The sequence below is a fragment of the Zonotrichia leucophrys genome, chromosome 19 (assembly GCF_028769735.1).
Source record: "Zonotrichia leucophrys gambelii isolate GWCS_2022_RI chromosome 19, RI_Zleu_2.0, whole genome shotgun sequence".
NCBI lineage: Eukaryota > Metazoa > Chordata > Aves > Passeriformes > Passerellidae > Zonotrichia > Zonotrichia leucophrys.
In genome coordinates this window covers 9,094,830-9,114,784 of record NC_088188.1, presented here as the reverse complement: position 1 = coordinate 9,114,784, position 19,955 = coordinate 9,094,830, and the positions used below count along the sequence as shown (strand labels likewise).

At 46.6% G+C, this 19,955-nt stretch overlaps 1 protein-coding gene across 1 annotated transcript in view; it reads right to left on the bottom strand.

Annotated features, from left to right (window-relative positions):
* Positions 1-19,955, bottom strand: part of MED13 (mediator complex subunit 13) — a 62,124-nt gene that overhangs the window by 7,374 nt on the left and 34,795 nt on the right. The window contains exons 9-25 of the mRNA XM_064729071.1: positions 18,078-18,761; positions 15,661-15,877; positions 14,755-14,839; positions 13,771-13,892; positions 12,552-12,642; positions 12,161-12,375; positions 11,559-11,755; positions 9,462-10,378; positions 7,923-8,090; positions 4,397-4,620; positions 3,706-3,895; positions 2,767-3,235; positions 1,936-2,155; positions 1,282-1,473; positions 931-1,154; positions 340-482; positions 59-217 (exon numbers count right to left, since the gene is read on the bottom strand). Coding sequence (XP_064585141.1) covers positions 59-217; positions 340-482; positions 931-1,154; positions 1,282-1,473; positions 1,936-2,155; positions 2,767-3,235; positions 3,706-3,895; positions 4,397-4,620; positions 7,923-8,090; positions 9,462-10,378; positions 11,559-11,755; positions 12,161-12,375; positions 12,552-12,642; positions 13,771-13,892; positions 14,755-14,839; positions 15,661-15,877; positions 18,078-18,761 — 4,517 coding nt within the window. The remainder of the gene's footprint in view (positions 1-58; positions 218-339; positions 483-930; positions 1,155-1,281; positions 1,474-1,935; positions 2,156-2,766; positions 3,236-3,705; positions 3,896-4,396; positions 4,621-7,922; positions 8,091-9,461; positions 10,379-11,558; positions 11,756-12,160; positions 12,376-12,551; positions 12,643-13,770; positions 13,893-14,754; positions 14,840-15,660; positions 15,878-18,077; positions 18,762-19,955) is intronic.

The window sequence follows — 19,955 nt, the reverse complement described above, 5'->3', positions numbered from 1 at the left end:
TTAACAAAGCCTGAGCTGCTGGTTCTTGTGCTAAAAAAAGAGAGAATTTCCCAAATACCTGGCATAATAATGAAGGATCCCTGGGGTTCCATGGCCACCAGGCAAGCACTGAGAATGCTGGGGGAGTCTGCAGCAGAGATCCCACACATCCTGCACATGTCCTTCAGCCGCTTGCTCAGGGACTGCAGGTTCCGGCGGCTCAGCAAACAGCTCCAGTCTGCGGGAGGAAATCTCACTGGTGAGGCTCTCTTCCAGCAACAGGGATGGACACATTTGATACTACTGAAATATTAAAGCTTTAAATCGAGCTTTAGACTCTAAAACAAGTGCTGCTGTTACCTTTTAATTCCCCATGTCCTATTCTTCCCAAGCGGCCTATGACAACTCTCCATGGCAGAGAGCTCATCTGCACCAGTCCCAGGCACCATTCCCAGAGTTTCTGGAGACCAAGTCTGCGGGCAGAACCCTTTTTCCTACGAGCTCTAGAAGAAAGAAAGAAGGGAAAACAAAGTTAAAACTGCAACAAGTCTCTAATGCCATGTTTAGAACATTTTTGAATTAACCTGAACATTCACCAGAGCCAAGAGTGTTGGTGTTGCAGCCCATCAGCTGCAGCTTCAGGGGGTTTGGGATTGTTAAATTAATCACATTCTAAAACTGACATTAACAGCCAGTGAGTGAGATGGGGAAGCAGGAACACACACACACAGTAACACTCAAGAATCACATGAAACTAAACTGTGCTCTTCTAGAAATTTAACTCAAAATGATGTGCACATAATAGAGAAAATATTCATCTGCTGTAGCCACTTTTGCAGCACAGCAAGTCTACAAAAGTGAGTTATTCTTACAGCACCAAAACCAATGTCATTCTTCAGGGGAATGAAAGAAAATACACTTGCTAAAAATGAATGGAAGTTTGGTTCTTACCTGTTTGGTACATCAATATTAATTATGCAAGTTTCTAATTGCTCTCCATAGAGGTCTGTACAGGATGCAAGCAGCCACCTCTGATCATGAGACAAACAGTAGCCCACAAAAAGCACATTGTACTTCTGGCCAGCTTCTCCAAAGGTTTCTCCCAGCTCTGTTTGCTTGTCCTTCACTGGAGCCAGTATAAAAGGAGGGGTGTAGAGTCGAATACACTCAGGTCTCTAGAAAGATGATGACAGACAATGAAGTTTGGGTAAGAAATTATTCCCAACATAAAAGATGGCTGGTTGATAAGCAGGGACCTTCCTCTGATCTGGATAATCCCACCATCTCATGAACAATACTCACATCAGGGCTCCTCAGAGCAGTTTCCATGGCTAACCCTGGCCCAAAGCCAGTTAAGGTTTTCACGTTGGTGGACGTTGGGAGAGGTCTCCGGCACTGAGTGAAAGCTGAAAATGCCAAAGATTTTAAATGCTGAGTGTAAATCTGCCGGTCCTCGTGCTTCACAGGCTGCAGCAGGTACTGACATGGGACAATCTGGAACACAGGAGAGCAGAAAAAATAAATCATTGTTTTATCAACAGATTAAATGGCTTCTGACACAGTATTTGGTACAGTGCTTTTTGAATTTTACTTGTTGGTTCAGAAGAGAATCTTAATGATTCATCCAAAAAGCTGCCCTGTGTTAACGGGTCCTGCAGCTGGAGGAGCTCTGCCTGCAGCCCAGCAGGGTCAGGCTGCAGATTCCAGTGCAGGAGCAGCAGCTTTCCCATACCCCACTCATTACTCACTACATTTCCTCTGAGCTAAAACTGATGAGTTTGGAATTCAGCTTTGGTTAACAGCACCCAAACTGCTCTAAAAGCTGAAACCTGATGGTTTAACAGCTGGAGAACTGTAAGTCATGTTTGTGAAGGAAATGAAACTTTCACCATGAGGGGTTACTGCCCCCAAAGCCAGCCAAAGCCAGGGATGCCCTGTTGGTTTCTGTTGGCTCACCTGCACAGAAATGATGTTCTTGATGTGGGGAGGAAGAACCTGAACCATCTCCAGGAAGCAGCGCAGAAGTCCAAGTGTCCACAAACTGGATGAGCTGCTGTTCTCATCCTTTTTTTCATATGTGAAAGGATCAATTATGTAAACTACAATTGCAGGTGGATAGGTGATAGCATGTGAATCTCCATCTGTGGGGACTCCGACTTTATCACGATCCATAGTGCTGGGAATGAAATTTTGAAACCAGTTACAAACAGCTGAGTTTTGTAAAGATTAGGTTTTACTTCAAAACTAAATCAAACTGTCAATTATTAATCTGAAAGAGTCAACTGTGGTGTAAGAAACAGTCTTTTTATGTCATTTTTGTATAGGAGCTTATCAGTAACTCTGAATCCCTTTTCTTTCCTTTAGCCTCCTTTATTACAGCAGCTCAACAGCTCAACTATTGCTTAACTGGGGAACAAGGATATCTGCAGTAAGAGCTGTCTTCACCACTCTGATTGCAGAAAATAGAACCCTAAGATGGTGCCAATTATCTATCTCCCCCTCCTTCCACAGCCCTTTAAAATATTGAAGTGAGTAGTTTAGTGAATTTCCTGTCTTTAGAGAGAGAAGAAAAAAAGGAAGTTTATTTTTGCTCCAGAGCAGACACTGAGATGTAATTAGAACTGCAGCTACAACTGGAACCAAAAGGTTCAGCTCCACCACAACTGAACTCTCCAATCTCCCTTAAAAGCAGCTTGGTGAAAATAAATACAGGGTTTTATTGAAGGGGTGAAAGTTCCCGTTAGCTGAGCTGATTTTTCAGCTGAAGGTGTGACTGCAGTTCCCTACCTTTCAGAAACCTCTGGATGGGGCTGTGCAGGTGCTGCAGCCGTGTCTCCAGACATCCCTGCTGCTTGCAGTGTTGGCTGTTGCTGCTGCCCCCCAGTTTGCCCGTTTGGCACGGGCGCAGCCTGGGCGGGCAGGGAGGCAGGAGTGGTGCTGTTCATATTGCTGAAGGGCGGGAATGAGGAAGGCTTGCTCGTTGGAATGCCACTGGCCAGGCTGGCAGAGGAGGAGGAGGAGGGGGCCGTGGTGGTGAGGGTGGAGTTGGCTGTGGTGGCTGCAGAGGCCATGGCACTGCTGGAGGTCACGGGCACGCTGCTGCTGCTGGGAGCTGCGGGAGCTGCTGATGGAGTGTTGGCATTGGCAGCAGGGGCTGCCACTGGGGGCACAGCAGAGCCTGCCTGGCTGCAGGGAGGGACCAGGTTGGTTTGGGAAAGTAGAGAATTGTCCAAAGGCTGAGAAGCAAGATAAGGACCTAAAACCAGGGGGGAAAAAAGCATAAATTTTATAATGCAGCTGTTTTGATGGTTATGTCACCTATGGAAGTCTACAGTTGTAACAAAATAGAGCAAACTTTAAGCATACATTTTACCTCTCAAATTAAAAAACCTCTATTAAATTTTCAAATTCTAATATTTTCATAAGAGCCTTCCAGAAAGATCAAGAAATCTCTTTTTAATATAACTTTTTTCCAGATGTGTTGAATTGCTGGAAATCACTGTACAGAATCCAGGTCACCAATACAAGAAGACAACCAAAGTCCTGTCAAGCCATTCCCTAAAGGCACTGCTGGATGGTAAGAGACCATTTTTGCACATATTCAAATATAGTTTAAAACCAGAAAACTGCCCTAATCAATAAGACAATAAGCCATGATTTCTTCTTCTCTATGGCAAAGGAGTGAGTGGCAATTGTATGAAATAAGGAACATGAAAAAGGTCATACCCAGCTCGTATCTGCACACTTGAGCGTAGAGTTTGAGTTTGGAGAACGCATCGCTGTTGGCATTGGCTGTCTGGGAGAACCACTCTGTGACCAACTTCTCTGACAGCTTCTTGGAGGCTGTAGGGCCAACCCTCATGATCCCATCAGGCAGTAACTTACAGATGGGTCTGTGCTGACCAAGCCTGCAGGACTGCAAAGGTAAAAAAACCCCTTAAAAGCTGCTAAATATCACACAAATTAGCTATCATACAAAGGCAGAGAACTCTCAGCTTATTTACAATATTCCAAAGTAACATTTTAACTCTAAAATCCCACCAGTAGCAAATGTTGAATGGTGATTTTATGGGTTACTGTCAGCGTTTTCCTAAATGCAAGAAAACCAGGTTGATAATAATCGACTCTAATCTTCATTCAATCCAAGCATGTAATTAATTAATTAAATGGAGGTAACGCTATGGCAATGCAAAGGTTTGCCACCAGGTGGCGTTTATCGGATGGGAACAAGGAGCAGCACCAACAGCCCTTATCTTCCAAGTGCCCATTCCTAAAATCCCTCGGAGCAGCTTTCCCAGATAGCATTCTGAGCAGGCGCCGCTATCAGCCCCGACAAGCCTGATAAGTCCTTATGAGCACGTATTAGAAACAGCCTTTCCCAAATCCATTTCAGTGCAAACTGCCACAAATCCTGTACCTCGTATATTGCAGTGAGATCCCTAAAGAAGCTCTTGGCCCCGTTGAGCAGAGCCTCGTTCTCCGGGCACACCACGACGTAGGCGACGTCTCGCTGCGAGCCGTACGGCTCCAGCATCAGCCGCTCCCAGTAGGGCAGCGCAAACGGAGACAGCACCAGGAAATCGTAATCGTATCCCAACAAAAATGTTGGGATTGGCAGTGGTTCTGGGGACTCGTCAGTTCCTGGAAAAGCAAGGCATGTTTTTAAGCAGAAAGCTTAAAATTAACTTCAAGGAAACATGAATAGAACGGCCTCTGGTGTTCCCAGCATCTCACTGGCTATCAATGGAATAGTTCTCATTTTACAGATCCAAAGTACAGGAGCCAACCCTCTGCAAAAAACCCATCAGCTGATTGTTTTTATTTGAAATATCTCAGGGCCTCAGGAAGAAGTTCCACAGTGTTTTATATTTCCATCAGTACACGGGCAATCAGGAACAGTTCTGCCCTGTCCAGGAAGCCTTTGCCCACAGAGCCAAAGCAATCAGGGACCAAAGACAAGGAAAAAAATGTAAATATTCTAAGCAGATGGGTAAAGGGCCAGACAAGGAAACAAACTTAAGAACATGTAAATGTATAATTGCCATGTTCTAAATATAGCTACAAAAGATCTGCTGGTGAAAGGTCACTCTCGTAACACAGTGGTAAATCAATCTCATATGCTAATGAAGTCATTAAATCGTGAGTGCACAAAATTCACCTTCTATCTGTAAATGCATCACATGTTGGCCACTCCAAACATTTATAAGAGACAAGATACTGAATAACCCTGGATCTTGAGCACAGTCCTGACAGTACTGAGCAATAAAGCACACTGTCTCAAGCATTTCAAAACCAGTATTTTTAACTCCTTATGTTTACAGTTATTAAAATGGGGTGAATTGAAAAATTTTGAGTATAAAACCTGAGCAGTTACTCTGTTTTTAACACCAAACCCATCTTTGCAATGTCAGTCCCTCACTGGGTGAAGTGTCAGGTGTACACAAACAGTGCAACCGAAGCTGTAAATTTTAAATGCACATCTTTAATTCATTGCCTGTTTTAAGGAATATAAATATTTTCTCTTTTCTGAAGAAAAGAATTCTCCTCTGTCTAATAAGCTCTCGTTAGTTTAAAGAAAGGTCAAGTGCTGTTCAGAATTCCAACAGGCTGAGCAGCAGCGGTTTGTGTGGATGGAGCAGGGGAAGGAGGAAGGGAAGGAGGGAAGGAAGGAAGGAAGGGAGGAAGGAAGGGAAGGGAAGGGAAGGGAAGGGAAGGGAAGGGAAGGAAGGAAGGGAAGGGAAGAAGGAAGGGGAAGGAGAAGGGAAGGAGGAAGGGGAAAGGGGAAGGAAGGAAGGGGAAGGAAGGAAGGGAAGGGGAAGGAGGAAGAGGGAAGGGAAGGGAAGGAAGGGGGGAAGGAAGGAGGGGGAGAAGGAAGGAAGTGGCGGAAGGAAGGAAGGAAGGAAGGGAGGAAGGGAGGAGGAAGGAGGAAGGGGGAAGGAAGGAAGGGAGAAGGGAAGGAAGTGGAAGAAGGAAGGAAGGAACGGAAGGAAGGAAGAGGAAGGAGAGGAAGGAAGGAAGGAGGAAGGAAGGAAGGAAGGAAGGAAGGAAGGAAGGAAGGAAGGAAGGAAGGAAGGAAGGAAGGAAGGAAGGAAGGAAGGAAGGAAGGAAGGGCGAAGGAAGGAAGGAAGGAAGGAAGTGGCGGAAGGGAAGTGGGAAGGAAGTGGCGGAAGGAAGTGGCGGAAGGAAGTGGCGGAAGGAAGTGGCGGAAGGAAGTGGCGGAAGGAAGTGGCGGAAGGAAGAAGGAAGTGGCGGAAGGAAGTGGCGGAAGGAAGTGGGAAGGAAGTAGGAGGAAGGAAGTGGCGGAAGCGAAGGAAGGAAGGAAGGAAGGAAGGAAGGGAAGGAAGGAAGGAAGGAAGGAAGGAAGGAAGGAAGGAAGGAAGGAAGGAAGGAAGGAAGGAAGGAAGGAAGGAAGGAAGAAGGAAGGAAGGAAGGAAGGAAGGAAGGGAGGAAGGAAGGAAGGAGGAAGGAAGGAAGTGGCGGAAGGAAGGAAGTGGCAGGAAGGAAGTGGCGGAAGGAAGTGGCGGAAGGAAGGAAGGAAGTGGCGGAAGGAAGGAAGTGGCGGAAGGAAGGAATGGCGGAAGGAAGGAAGTGCGGAAGAAGGAAGGAAGTGGCGGAAGGAGGAAGTGGCGGAAGTGGCGGAAGTGGCGGAAGTGGCGAAGAAGGCAGGAAGGAAGGAAGGAGGGGCGGAAGGAAGTGGCGGAAGGAAGTGGCGGAAGGAAGGAAGGAAGTGGCGGAAGGAAGTGGCGGAAGGAAGTGGCGAAGGAAGGAAGGAAGGAAGGAGAAGTGGCGGAAGGAAGGAAGGAAGGAAGTGGCGGAAGGAAGGAAGGAAGGAAGTGGCGGAAGGAAGGAAGGAAGGAAGGAAGGAAGAAGGAAGGAAGGAAGGAAGGAAGGAAGGAAGGAAGGAAGGAAGGAAGGAAGGAAGGAAGGAAGGAAGGAAGGAAGGAAGGAAGGAAGGAAGGAAGGAAGGAAGGAAGGAAGGAAGTGGCGGAAGGAAGGAAGGAAGGAAGGAAGTGGCGGAAGGAAGGAAGGAAGGAAGGAAGTGGCGAAGGAAGGAAGGAAGTGGCGGAAGGAAGTGGCGGAAGGAAGTGGCGGAAGGAAGTGGCGGAAGGAAGTGGCGGAAGGAAGTGGCGGAAGGAAGGAAGGAAGGAAGGAAGGAAGGAAGGAAGGAAGGAAGGAAGGAAGGAAGGAAGGAAGGAAGGAAGGAAGGAAGGAAGGAAGGAAGGAAGGAAGGAAGGAAGGAAGGAAGGAAGTGGCGGAAGGAAGGAAGTGGCGGAAGGAAGGAAGGGGCGGAAGGAAGGAAGTGGCGGAAGGAAGGAAGTGGCGGAAGGAAGTGGCGGAAGGAAGTGGCGGAAGGAAGGAAGGAAGTGGCGGAAGGAAGGAAGTGGCGGAAGGAAGGAAGTGGCGGAAGGAAGGAAGTGGCGGAAGGAAGGAAGGAAGGAAGGAAGTGGCGGAAGGAAGTGGCGGAAGGAAGTGGCGGAAGGAAGTGGCGGAAGGAAGTGGCGGAAGGAAGTGGCGGAAGGAAGGAAGGAAGGAAGGAAGGAAGGAAGGAAGGAAGGAAGGAAGAAGGAAGGAAGGAAGGAAGGAAGGAAGGAAGGAAGGAAGGAAGGAAGGAAGGAAGGAAGGAAGGAAGGAAGGAAGGAAGGAAGTGGGAAGGAAGTGGCGGAAGGAAGGAAGTGGCGGAAGGAAGGAAGTGGCGGAAGGAAGGAAGTGGCGGAAGGAAGGAAGTGGCGGAAGGAAGGAAGTGGCGGAAGGAAGGAAGTGGCGGAAGGAAGGAAGTGGCGGAAGGAAGTGGCGGAAGTGGCGGAAGTGGCGGAAGTGGCGGAAGTGGCGGAAGTGGCGGAAGTGGCGGAAGGAAGGAAGGAAGGAAGGAAGGAAGGAAGGAAGGAAGGAAGGAAGGAAGGAAGGAAGGAGGTTGCACAGAGCAGGTTCCATGGAGCCCTTACCGTAGGAGCCTCTCCCAGCCATTTTGTGGAACTGCTGCCAGGTGAGGGGTCCCTGCACGCCCCAGGACCGCACCGTGCGCTTCTTCTGGATGGCGTCCTGCAGCACGGGCTGCAGCGAGAGCAGCATGCGCAGGATGTCCTGGGAGCACTGCATGCTCACATCCACCACTGCAGGGACACAAACGGGTCAGGGCAGCTGCACAAACCACCTCCACTGCCAACATCCCTTGTGTAAAACACCTGCAGGCACCCAGAGGCTGGGATACATAAAGTGGAGCACAAGCGGATTTACAGTTCTCCCTCTTCCCCTGACAAAATACACAGATGGATTTTTTTCTTAATTTTGTTTTTTCCTCTAGAGTTTTTCCCATTGAAAGGCTCCCATCTTATGAGTTAAGCTAAGGGAAAACACCCTAAAATAAAAACAACAAACAAAAACAAGCCAAAAACCCCAAAGCAAGTTGTAGAAGCCTGGAACTCCTGGATTTCCCCTCCCAAAAAAGGCGGATTTGCAGGCTGCCACCCAGTGCTCATTTCACAGAAGTCAAGGGAAGCCTCAAGCAGCTCAGCCCATTTCATCCAGAGCCACCACTGGGCCATTTCAGGTACAAGGCTTTAGAATGAAAAGCTGACACAAAATTTGGCATGGCTACTATTTCCAAGTCCTCTCTTTTAAAGTATCTCTACATCTTTTTATCCCAAACATCAGTCACAGTACACAGAGTCTTATCCTGTGTGCCTGAAAACATCAATTTATTTACAGTCTGGGCTTTCCAAGTTAATCCCCCAGCAAGGCACAGGAACCTGGCTGTGTTCTCCCAGGATTCCTCCTCATCTTCACTTTCAACTATGAACTGCAGCTACCTGTAATTCATAACTTTATCTTTCATCCTAACCCTGTGAGGAGTTGCCTCTTGAAATTCTATTAGAGAACAGTAAGCAAATACACACAATGAAGGTATTCCAGGAGACACTGCATCATTAGTCAGACCCTCGAAGGAAAAATCCAAGGATTTCTGGCAGACTCAACACACAGTGAAGGCTACAATAATGCTTCTTTTTGCCACATGTGCCATTAACCTACTGCCCCCCTCTCCTCCTTAAAGAAGGGGGGAATTCAACTGAATCAGAGCTGTTGTTTAATTCTGCCACAGTGGCCTTGACAATAGGGTCACCACTCAAACCCTTCCTACAGGCATCAATCACTGCAGAGCCTCTGGAGAGCCACTCACCAAAAGCTCTTTAAAGGATAAACCCGGTGAAGTGTTGTGGACACTGACAGTGGTCTCAGGCTACACTTCAGATATATGTGGGGAATTTACAACTGAGAGCAGCCAAGGCCTTCCTCTGCTTGGTGATCAGCACGGGACATGCAAGGGTTGGGTACCCTGACCACCATCAACCACAAGTCTGTATGAGTACACAGGTGGCAAAAACAGCATTCAAAATCCACAAAGGAAAACCACAAAAAAAAGACCCTTCAAAAACAAAATCCCAAACAGGTGGACAAGTAGAAAATAAACTGGTTTCAATATTTACCATTTCTTTTTGACCAGTGGTGCAAGCAAGTAGTTTTCACAAGTGCTTCATCAACTTTCCCTCCTGACATATTGTCCATGAACTGGCGTCCATGTTCCAAGGCTAAGTAGCAGTCATTGCAACAATCCCTTTCTTCTACACGTACCACATTGCTGACAGCACCAACTTTGGCCACGGAGTCTTGGTCTGCTGCTCCAAAGGGTGAGAACAGGTTGGTGCACTGATCCTGCAGCAACAGTATCAAGTCATCGGGCAGTTTCTCGGGCTCTTTCAGCCCCCCACTGCCGTGTTCGATGGAAGTCGCTCTGAGAGCCTCAAAGCGTTTTTCCGCTTCTTTGCCGCACTCCGTGTTTCGCCCCAGAATATCCAACTCATCTTCAAGAAACAGCCCGGAACTGTTGCCAAATTTTCTATTCATAACAGCACTGAAACCACAGGTACACCGATACTGGGCCTCTTGTGTTGGATCAGGAATGTAAACTCCAACGTCAGCACCTTTGATGTTCATATTGCAAACGCAAATGCAGCAGCTGTCGAAGTTGCAGTCCTTGAAGAGGTTCATGACGGACTCGGAGAGGATGAGGTTCACGTACAGGCTGTGTGCCTCGGGGATGGAAGGCACCGTCGCGGGCTCCACCGAGTTCAGGGGCCGGCACGTGGAGGGGGTGGAGGCGGGCGAGTACAAATCCGAGTTCTCGTATTTCACCGAGCCCTGGGCGCTGGCGGGCCCGCCGGCTCCGCGGGGCGTGCGGGGAGTCCTGGGTGTCCTGGGCGTGGGGAAGCGAGGGGTGGAGGGAGAGGGGAGGATCCCAGCCCCACCATTGCTGGGGGGGGCGCTGCTGGGGGGCATCCCAAACGGAGTGTGGGTCTGCGGCGTGTACGCAGCGCCGTACTCCTGCTCCATGGCGCTCCCGTCGCTGCCGCGGCCGCAAGAGAAGGAAAGGCTTTAAGTACACAGCATCGTACTGGGTCTGAAGTTTAAGACTCAGATTTCTAAAGAAGGACCTTCCTAATTAATATTTGCTTTTTTTAAGCTAGTCTTTCATAATCCACAGTAAGATTTTCATTCCCCAAGGAACTTCAAGAGCGTTTGTTCTAAATGACTTTGCAGGACTCCCACTGACAGCACCATTAAAGAATCTCTCCCTGCCTCCTTTCGTCTTTTCCTCTGCACAAAGCTCCCAGGAAACGAGTGTGGTCAGAATAAATTATAAATTCTGTGGTTGTATGGAGTCTAAAGGACACCTTTTTCATTCATGTTTTATTTACATGTTGTGTTGACACACACTAAGAAAATAGACCAGGTCTATTGACAGCAGATTCAGCGGAATCCATGAGGAAAGTACCACCTAGAAAGGTTTAACATTTTCTTTCCTAAGCACCTGAGGATCTCCAAAAACTTGTAAGGCTAATGAGACCTGGAAACATATTGCTAATGAGTAACAGAAGCAACATCAGTGTTTGATCCAAGATTTAGTATTCATATAATCTTATCAAGAAATCCATAACACTTCCTTGCTGCCTAATCCATTTTTACCAGCTACTAATGCAGAAGAGAAAAAGAGAGAAATCTTTTCCTCGAGAAGAGCTGGCAGCAAGACCATCCCTCCCAAAAGCAGGGTACAGAAACGCCCCCTGCAGTTCTGCTGTGACCAGGCCCAGTCACACAGCACAGGAAATGTTTTCCTACTCCCAGCACAGCTGAGTTTACTGCTACTTAAGAAAATAATTTAAGAAACAGCAGCACCACCTACTAAGCCCTTCCAGCACTGACTACACCACCGCAAAAACAAAGTCCCAAGTTTACATTTATCTTGATTGTTACCATCTTCATTACTTATTAAACCTGGACCTGCACCATTAAGCTTCCCCAAGAAACCTTTAAAGGAGACAACAAATAAAATGTATGTACAGTTAAGAAGCTCTTTGAGAAGAGTCTCCTGCAGTAGGTTTAGCCAGAAGGACTTTTTAAAGGCTCTTTAAAGTCGGTTGTATAAACACAGAGTATATACAAATATTCCCATTCCTGATTGACAAAATAAATATTTAGGGGTGGCAGAGTGAGCACATCACAAAGCTGAGCCCCCAGGGTCGTACCCATCTTTGATGAAAGGCATGGCAGGGCCTGGAGGAAGCAGATCCAGCTTTCCCACAGCCCAGCTCTGGCGGTAAATGCATTCCTCGGGCAGCTTGATGGGAGGAAGACACTGGCTGGGAAGAGTCTTCAGTGGTGCAAACATGGAACATCCCACTAAAGCTTGACAGTTCTCAGGTTTATAGACATAGGAATAATCCTGCAAGTCAGACATGGGAAAGCATTAGTGTGTAAATTAGATCACTGCAGCAATTAAATGATTCTCCAAAAAACAGGAGCGAGTTCAAGCAGCAGTTCCTTAACCCAAAATCCTGACACAGCTGCAAGGGAAAGCTGAGATGTGTGCACACAATATTCACAATACAGCAAAACAAACTGAGTGAACTGCAGGGACTGAAAGGCGTTTCTGCAGCTCACTGATGCCTACTCAGGTTTTACTCTCTCAAGTGGTAAAACACTCCATACTACAAAGAATATTACCTCATCCAAAATAATGCAGGGCAAGTTACAAATTGTACTTAATCTCCCCCCATTCCTATTCAGATGTAAGTCATGAACTGGTCAATAACCACAAGCACTGACCAGGGCTGTCAGCACCACCTACCTTGATTTCAGCAGGTTTGGGGCTGCAGAAACCCTCATCCACCTCGATTCTGAACTGGGCCCCCACAGTAGAGCTATTCCCTTCCAGCACAGTTCCTCCAAGTGTAGTGTCCATGCTGCCATACTCCTTATTGTTCATGTTCATTGGAGAAAACCCCATAATATGTTGTTCCAGTGAAGGGGGAGTTGGGTACATTTTGTGGAGATCTGCAGTGCCTAATTTCAGATCAGAAGCAGACTTTAGAGCATGAAAACTTTCTGAAGTGTTTCCCAAGTCTCAAAATTTTGCAAAGCAAATGAAGGGTACATTTCCAAATTGCCACAACATATTAGAGTCAAATGTTTACAGCTACGTTCTCTTTAGGCAAAAAGAAAACACAAATAAATCTTACTTATGCATGAGAGTGGGTCTAGATTTCCTGTTTTTGCCTCTTTGCAGTTGGATTTGTCATCAGTGCCGTTCACTGTTCGTTTAGATCCAGGCTAAGAAAGAAGCATTGCAGACATAAACACATGTTCATGTTTCCTGCTAACAGGAAATCTCACCTGCACATACAAAGCTGAGACATTGTTTAGTATTTATAATATTATAATATTTAGAAAAATCAAAATAGCTCAGAAGCCTAAGGTTGGGCTTACACTTGGTCTTAATTCTTGGAACCCAGAGAAGCTCTCCCAACAGGTCACAATGTTATTGAAGGGAAAAACCAGTTACAAAATATCCCTCATCCTGTTAGCAGACAGTAAAAGAAGCTAAATTAGGGCTGCCCACAGTCTACCAGAACAAACCACAACACTCCCAGAGCCATATCAACATCACTGGTGCTACCACAGCAACAGAAAAGACAAACACAAATCCTGCAGCAAGAAATACAGGGAAAGTATCTGTCAAAAGTAAAAGAAGAGATATTTTACAATCTGTAGCCATCTGAACTGTTTTAAGATGGTAAGTGTTGATGTTTAAGAGCAAACACCCTTCCTTTACTGTTAAGATCCTTCAGCCCTTACTCAGCTCCAGCTCCCATTAAAGGTGATGGGCATTTTGTCTGGGTAAGGGGATTTAGGATTACACGTGGAGCAATGCACAGTTCAGAAAAGACAACTGATTATAAATAGTATTGAAATAGAAACTAGAAAGATAATGGATTCAGACTGCAAGAGAAACTGTTCCAAGATAATAGCTGCTGCAGACAAGCAGCTTATTTGGCAGAATGTCCAGTGTTTAAATGCCTTTTCTCTTTCAGAAGTTGCTGTTTTGTTTCAATATTACCTTGATGAAGCAGTTAACAGAGCCCAGACCACAGGAAAAGAACACACTAGCACCTGCTGAATCTGTACAAGTCGAACTAAAGGTATGTTCAGGCAGCACACACTGTGGGGATTGTAAGGAAGTGAGATCAAAAGGTTGTTTGCATCTAAAATCTGCCTGCATGAGTCGAGCAGAGCAGCCCGTTTGGCACCGAGGGGCCACAGCTCCTGTTTGTGTCAATGTTTTGCAACCTCTCCTACAAACACCACCAGAAAATCAAACCCCAAACCACAGAAGGACAAGAGCTGTTCCTGGCTGGTTTTTTAGCTGGCACCTGCCAGGACTTTTTGCACATCACTTACTGTGAGTTCATCTTCATCAGAATTGAAGAGATTGTCCAGGTCGGTGTAGGACACCACCAGGTCGGTCTCGTGGAACAGGCTGGTGGAGGCCGTGCGCGCGTGGGCAGCCAAGCGCTGGGCATCTGTGGGGAGGGCACAGCACAGGAGAGCTCAGCCCTGCATGGAAACTGCACTGGAGAGCACAGCCCTGCATGGAAACTGCACTGGAGAGCCCAGCTCTGCATGGAAACTGCACTGGAGAGCCCAGCTCTGCCCTGCATGGAAACTGCACTGGAGAGCCCAGCTCAGCTCAGCCCTGCATGGAAACTGCACTGGAGAGCCCAGCTCAGCCCTGCATGGAAACTGCACTGGAGAGCCCAGCCCAGCTCTGCCTCTGCATGGAAACTGCACTGGAGAGCCCAGCTCAGCCTCTGCATGGAAACTGCACTGGAGAGCCCAGCTCTGCATGGAAACTGCACTGGAGAGCCCAGCTCTGCTCTGCATGGAAACTGCACTGGAGAGCCCAGCTCTGCATGGAAACTGCACTGGAGAGCTCAGCTCTGCATGGAAACTGCACTGGAGAGCCCAGCCCAGCTCAGCCCTGCATGGAAACTGCACTGGAGAGCTCAGCTCAGCCCTGCATGGAAACTGCACTGGAGAGCCCAGCCCAGCTCAGCCCTGCATGGAAACTGCACTGGAGAGCCCAGCTCTGCTCAGCCCTGCATGGAAACTGCACTGGAGAGCTCTGCCCACAGCTGGGGAAAGGAAACCAGGGGCTGAGAGGGACTTGGTTCATCTCATCCATCCTACACAGAGGTGAGGGCCCTTCCAGTTCAGACTTCATAGCCAACATTTGTTTGCAAGGTGCAACAAAGAAATGTTCCCAGCAGACTGAAGGGGAATACAAACCATAAACCACAAAACTGAGCAGCCTATTGGAATCTATTGACTATTCAAGACATCATTAATATAACACAAGACAGGGAGGGAAAAAAGCCTCTTTACCTTGCTTGACAGAAGGACTAAACAGAGACATTGCATCCTCTCCTTCGTGGGACAGAACTGTAACACTGGATGTTCCATCCTCAGCCTATTAAAAAAGAGAGAAAAGTTTGCTTAAATTAATGAGTGGGGTGGGAGGTATTTGATGTCCCTGTGAGGATTCTGTCCCTGGAGAGGATCAGGTTCTCATTACCCTGTGAGCTCAGCAGGGCAGCCTGGGCTGCTGCTGCCTCGGGGGAGCAGAGCCTGGGCTGCCAACTCTGGGCCTGTCTTGGGGATAAATTTACAAAGCAAGCTGTGGATTCTTGCTACAACACCTTAAGGAAAAACCCTCACTATCAGATGCTACACATGAACTGTACCAGTTCCTGAATGAATGCAGCCACACATAACTCATTCCAATAAGCAAATGTATTTCATAGACAAGCACCCACTGCAGTTAGATTTTCTCCTTTTCTGTAGGTGCCCTTTTGCTTTAAGTACAAGTCTCACATAGCTGCACTAATGCACAAAAAAAGAATTAAAATTGCAATTCAGTGGCCAGGGAAGGAGTCAGGGCTCACCTCACCTACCCCCAGACCTTTCCACTCCTGAACAAAGCACTGCCCTTGTCCCTGCTCTCTCCCCAGGCACCTGCCAGCACCTATTTCCACAGGAGGCCACTGAGCCAGACCGATCCAGCAGCTTTTTCCTCATGAGCCCTGATGCAATGGCACCACCAGTGTGCCAAAAAAAAAATTTAGGTGTCATTAGAGACATGCTGCTTAATTTCATTGATCATTTCTGCTGGAATATAATTTGGTTTTTAATTTGCTTCTAAATACACAAAGAAGGGTTTACATTCCATCCCGTGCCTAAGGCGATTTGTTTAATCTCATCACTGATTTGTAGCCTCACTCCTTTACTCACCTTGTGTTTCTTCCCCACTTCCCTCTCCATGTTCTGCCTGTCCTTTTTACTGTCAGGAAATAGGAATTCCACGTCTCCATCCACAAAGGCATAAGGATCAATTTCAGGTTCCTGGTCAGCTTCCGTTGCTACAGCTGTTAAATATTGGTTTTTACTCTGATACTGTTGCACCAGTTCATCTGAAACCTTCAAAGGTTTCCTACATTGCACCATTAGTCTGAACAGAAGAAAAATAAAAATCACAAAATCATTTATTTAGCATTTATGACACGGAATTATTTCTGCTATCACACAGCCTTACCAAGAACAACCTCATCTTTCCACTTCCTTCCTTCCCAGCCCAGCTTCAGAAAACTTTTGGGGATGAAGATTAAATCATTACTCATTTAATATCACCTCCTTCCACACATCAGATCCAGCTGTGTGATTCATCCTCCCCTCTCTCCTCAAGCACTGTCAATTCACATAAAGATTAGTAATTTATCCCAGGTCATGGCTGTCATTTGTTATAAGGCACAAATGGATTCAACTCTCCACATCCACTAAAAGAAACTCACCAGGCTAAAGAATTACTCACTGCATTCCCCAAAAAAGCCCAAGCAATAATCACAAGTAAAGCACACAAATGCCACTGTGCTCAGGAGCCATTTCTGTCACTCAGATCAATACAAATGAAGCTTGCAGCACACCAGTAACTAATTTACTAATGAGAAAATTCTAACCACATTTGCCTTTATCAGCATTTTTCTTCTGTTAACATTCTGAGCCAAAACTGGAGCTGGTAAGTACACAGAAATTCAGGTTTTCTTTCAGGAATATTGGTTTCACAAATGTGACATTGCACCAGGGAAAAAAGACATTGGCAAGGAAAAAACTGTTCTGATTATGAGCTGTAGATGTGCCCCTGGAGCAGCTTCATTTTCTGTACCCCAACAAACAGAAGGCACCAGGTGAGGAAGGGGCTCCCTCAAACATTCCTGCACATTCCTCTCAACTATAAAAAGTTTTACTTTGTCAAAGACACTTCCTAGAAACAAACTGTGCCAAAAATCATCTCACAGCCAACAACAATGCCAAATCCATCCATGCTGCTCTTCCATGCTCAATAAACCAGTTTCTAAATCCTGCAAAAATTGCCATCGGGAAAGGAAAAATAAAAAGGCAGAAGAAGAGATGGAAATGACTTTCTAGGAATGGGGAATGAAACACCTCTGCTGTATTTTTGACCAGCAGAGAGGAAGAGAAGTTAACAGCCAGATATCCCAGGGGAAAAGATGTTTTTGGTAAGTTGTCAAATCAAACTAGGAAAGACAATGTCCTGAAGAGACAAAAGGAAACATCTTTCCTTATCTACTGGGCTGAAGTGACTTCAAGGCAAAGGAAAAAAAGGATTTAAAAATACTATAAATGTACATCTTGAGTCTCTTAAACAGTGAGCACAAAGGATGTCCAGAGCTGTGTGTGAGCACAGAGCAGCAGCTACACCACATTTACTCCTTCTCCAGCTTTCCTACACATTTACTCCTTCTCCAGCTTTCCCACCCAGCCTTTCCAGTGCTGCCACCAGTGGCTTCCCACTGCCAGCAACGGGACAAAAACCAACTCCAGCCTTCTGTCCTGTGAGCAGCTGCTCTTCCACCCCAAATTCAGCACCAGCTCCTAAAATTAAACCCAAAGCTCTCCATAATTTGATATTGATCACAGTAAGAATCTCCTTTCACCTGAATAAGAAAATTTAGACCAAAAAGAATGGACAGAAGTGCCTGGGTAGAGGCAGCTCTGGGTGCAGCCCTCAATTCCTCAATGCCAGCCCTGAGCCCAGGTTTGTCCCCTCTCCTGCACCCCCAGCCCAGGTTTGCTCCAGAATTTATTCAAACTTAAAAACAGTATCCAAAGTGACCAATTCCTTTATCCCAATGGAAAGAAGCAGCAGGGCAGAATGTTTTACAAGCAGGGGCTTGTAACATCAGCTCTTCTAAGTGAAGACAGGAGCAGAAATGAGAGAAGAAACTTTAACAGGATCTCTGCAGCTGAGACCATCCATATTTTGTTCAAATAATGAAGAAAACAAATAATAAAATGAAAATGTTATTTCTTTTTTTTTTGGGGGGAGAGAAGGGGGGGAAGGAAGGGACTTAAATCCCTAACAGGCATCATTTGGCTGCAGATTAATTTTATACTATAAAAATAAATATCATTGCTGTCAGCTAAATCAGAACTAAAATGAGAAAAAGCTGGAAAGTCTTGCTACAGATCTGACTGGGCTTTGTCCTCCCATTTCACAAGGATTAACTTCTTGTACCCAGAGCTGTGCTCACACCCTCAGCATTTCTGCTCCTTCCACTGAGAACCTCCTGCCTTGGCCCTCCTGTTCTCTCACTGCTCGTGCTGTCACCCCAGGATCAAGCAGCACTTACTCTGTAACTGATGTTACATTTTCCTGTCCAGCAGGTATTACTGGATCATCTCTCAACTTATCATTGGGAAGCTGGGGCGGTAAGAACTCCACATCCTTTTTCTTTGGAACTTTATAATACTTCCAAGTGGTGTCAGCTTCATCCTCCTCCAGGCTGACGGCAGTGCCCACGTACACGGTGGGCTCGATCACCTCGGGGAAGGCGGCGGGGAAGGGCTGCGAGAGCCCGTCCAGCCTGTCCTCCATGGCCTTGGTGGGCACCAGGGGCTCCGGAGTTGGCATCTGGTAGAAGTGTTGGCTCTGGGGCGTGGAGGGGGCTTTGGGCACGCCCTCGTCGGGGCCGTCGCAGGGGTGGGGGCTGAGCGGGGGCGGCTGGGGGGAGCTGCCCAGCTCGGCCCCGTGCAGCGGCGCCGCCTTCGCGCCCTCGGCGCCGCGGATGGCGGCAAACCGCACTTGGCTCTCGGGGGCGGCCATCACCAGCCTCTGGCTGGCCGACTCTGCCTCCATGGCAACGTCATCGCTGATAGATACACGATGATGAAAAGGAGTCAAAGGGCGTTTCTGTGGCTTATCCCCTTTGTCTTGCTTCTCGTTTGTCTTGTGCTTCGGAGCCGCCGGCTGCTGGGGGCCCACAGGTGGGGCCTGCCCCTGTTGACCTGAATTTCTTGGTTTGAGATTTTTGTGCCTGCAGAATTAATACAGGGGAAAAGACTCCACATTAATCTTTCAAATATGTCTGTGGTGTTCTTTTTCACCAGATAAGAACCTGCTTCTAGGCCATTAAACAGCCTGTGAGAGACAGCTGAAACCGAAACTGCTCCAAAGTGAAGCTGCCCCTTCTTCCTGACCACAGTTTGAGTGACTTGAGCAGCACTGTGTGATTTTTGAGCAGCACTGTATGATTTTTGAGCAGCACTGTATGATTTTTGAGCAGCACTGCATGATTTTACAACACCATTTTAAAAATTGTTACACGTGTCCTATGAGCCAAACACACAACTAATGCTCAGAATTAAGACAGTATTTTATAACTGCTTTAGCAGAAATAGATTGTCACATGAAAACCTCATCATTTGTAACTTGTGCCAGTGCTGATGAATCAGTAGAACAAAGGTAAGAATTAGTGAATGGCTTCTGGAATTCCAACACTGACACCAGCCAAGAGAGCTGCCCAAGCCTCACTGGGTTAAGGACTGCAGAATTAACACCAAGAACTAAAAAGCCAAGCTCACTCCTACTAAAGCTATTTCCAAGCTATTACAAGGCTTTTGTAGCTGCTTACTTACAAATTTAGCAAGTGTGGGAAAAAGAAAAACCCAGTATCTCAACTGCATTAATACAGCTGGGTCTGTTCAGTGCAAATGCACTTGAGCTCAAACATTTCATCTGCAAGTTCAAGATGCCAACTTCCAGGATCATCTGACAGAATGAGGCACATGAAATGCTGAAGTGTAGAATGAAATGTTTATGATTAAGCCATTGAACTGCAGGTACATGCTCAGTGCCTGGCAGTTCTTTGCCACTCTTCCATTAGCAAAGTTAAGAAGCACTTGTATTGAAAAAACAGGATTAGGCAGGGATAAAAGGTAAGAGGTATCAAAATCTATTTTTACTTTAAACTCTTACACACATCCACATGTTTTTCTCCACTTAGAATTCAAAACACGTGGAATAATAAGGGGGTTTAGGTCTTTGCAATTTCTCTTTAGGCAATTGCATATTTCTAATACACACCTCACATAGTTAATTGACTGGTTTGCTCTTAACTAGTGCTATCATAGCTAAATTCTCCTTGAAAAGAACATTTAATCCTCCTCCACACCCCAGCTCTTCTCAGGACACAAGTATTTCCACAGAACTTTAACCAACCATTTCAATA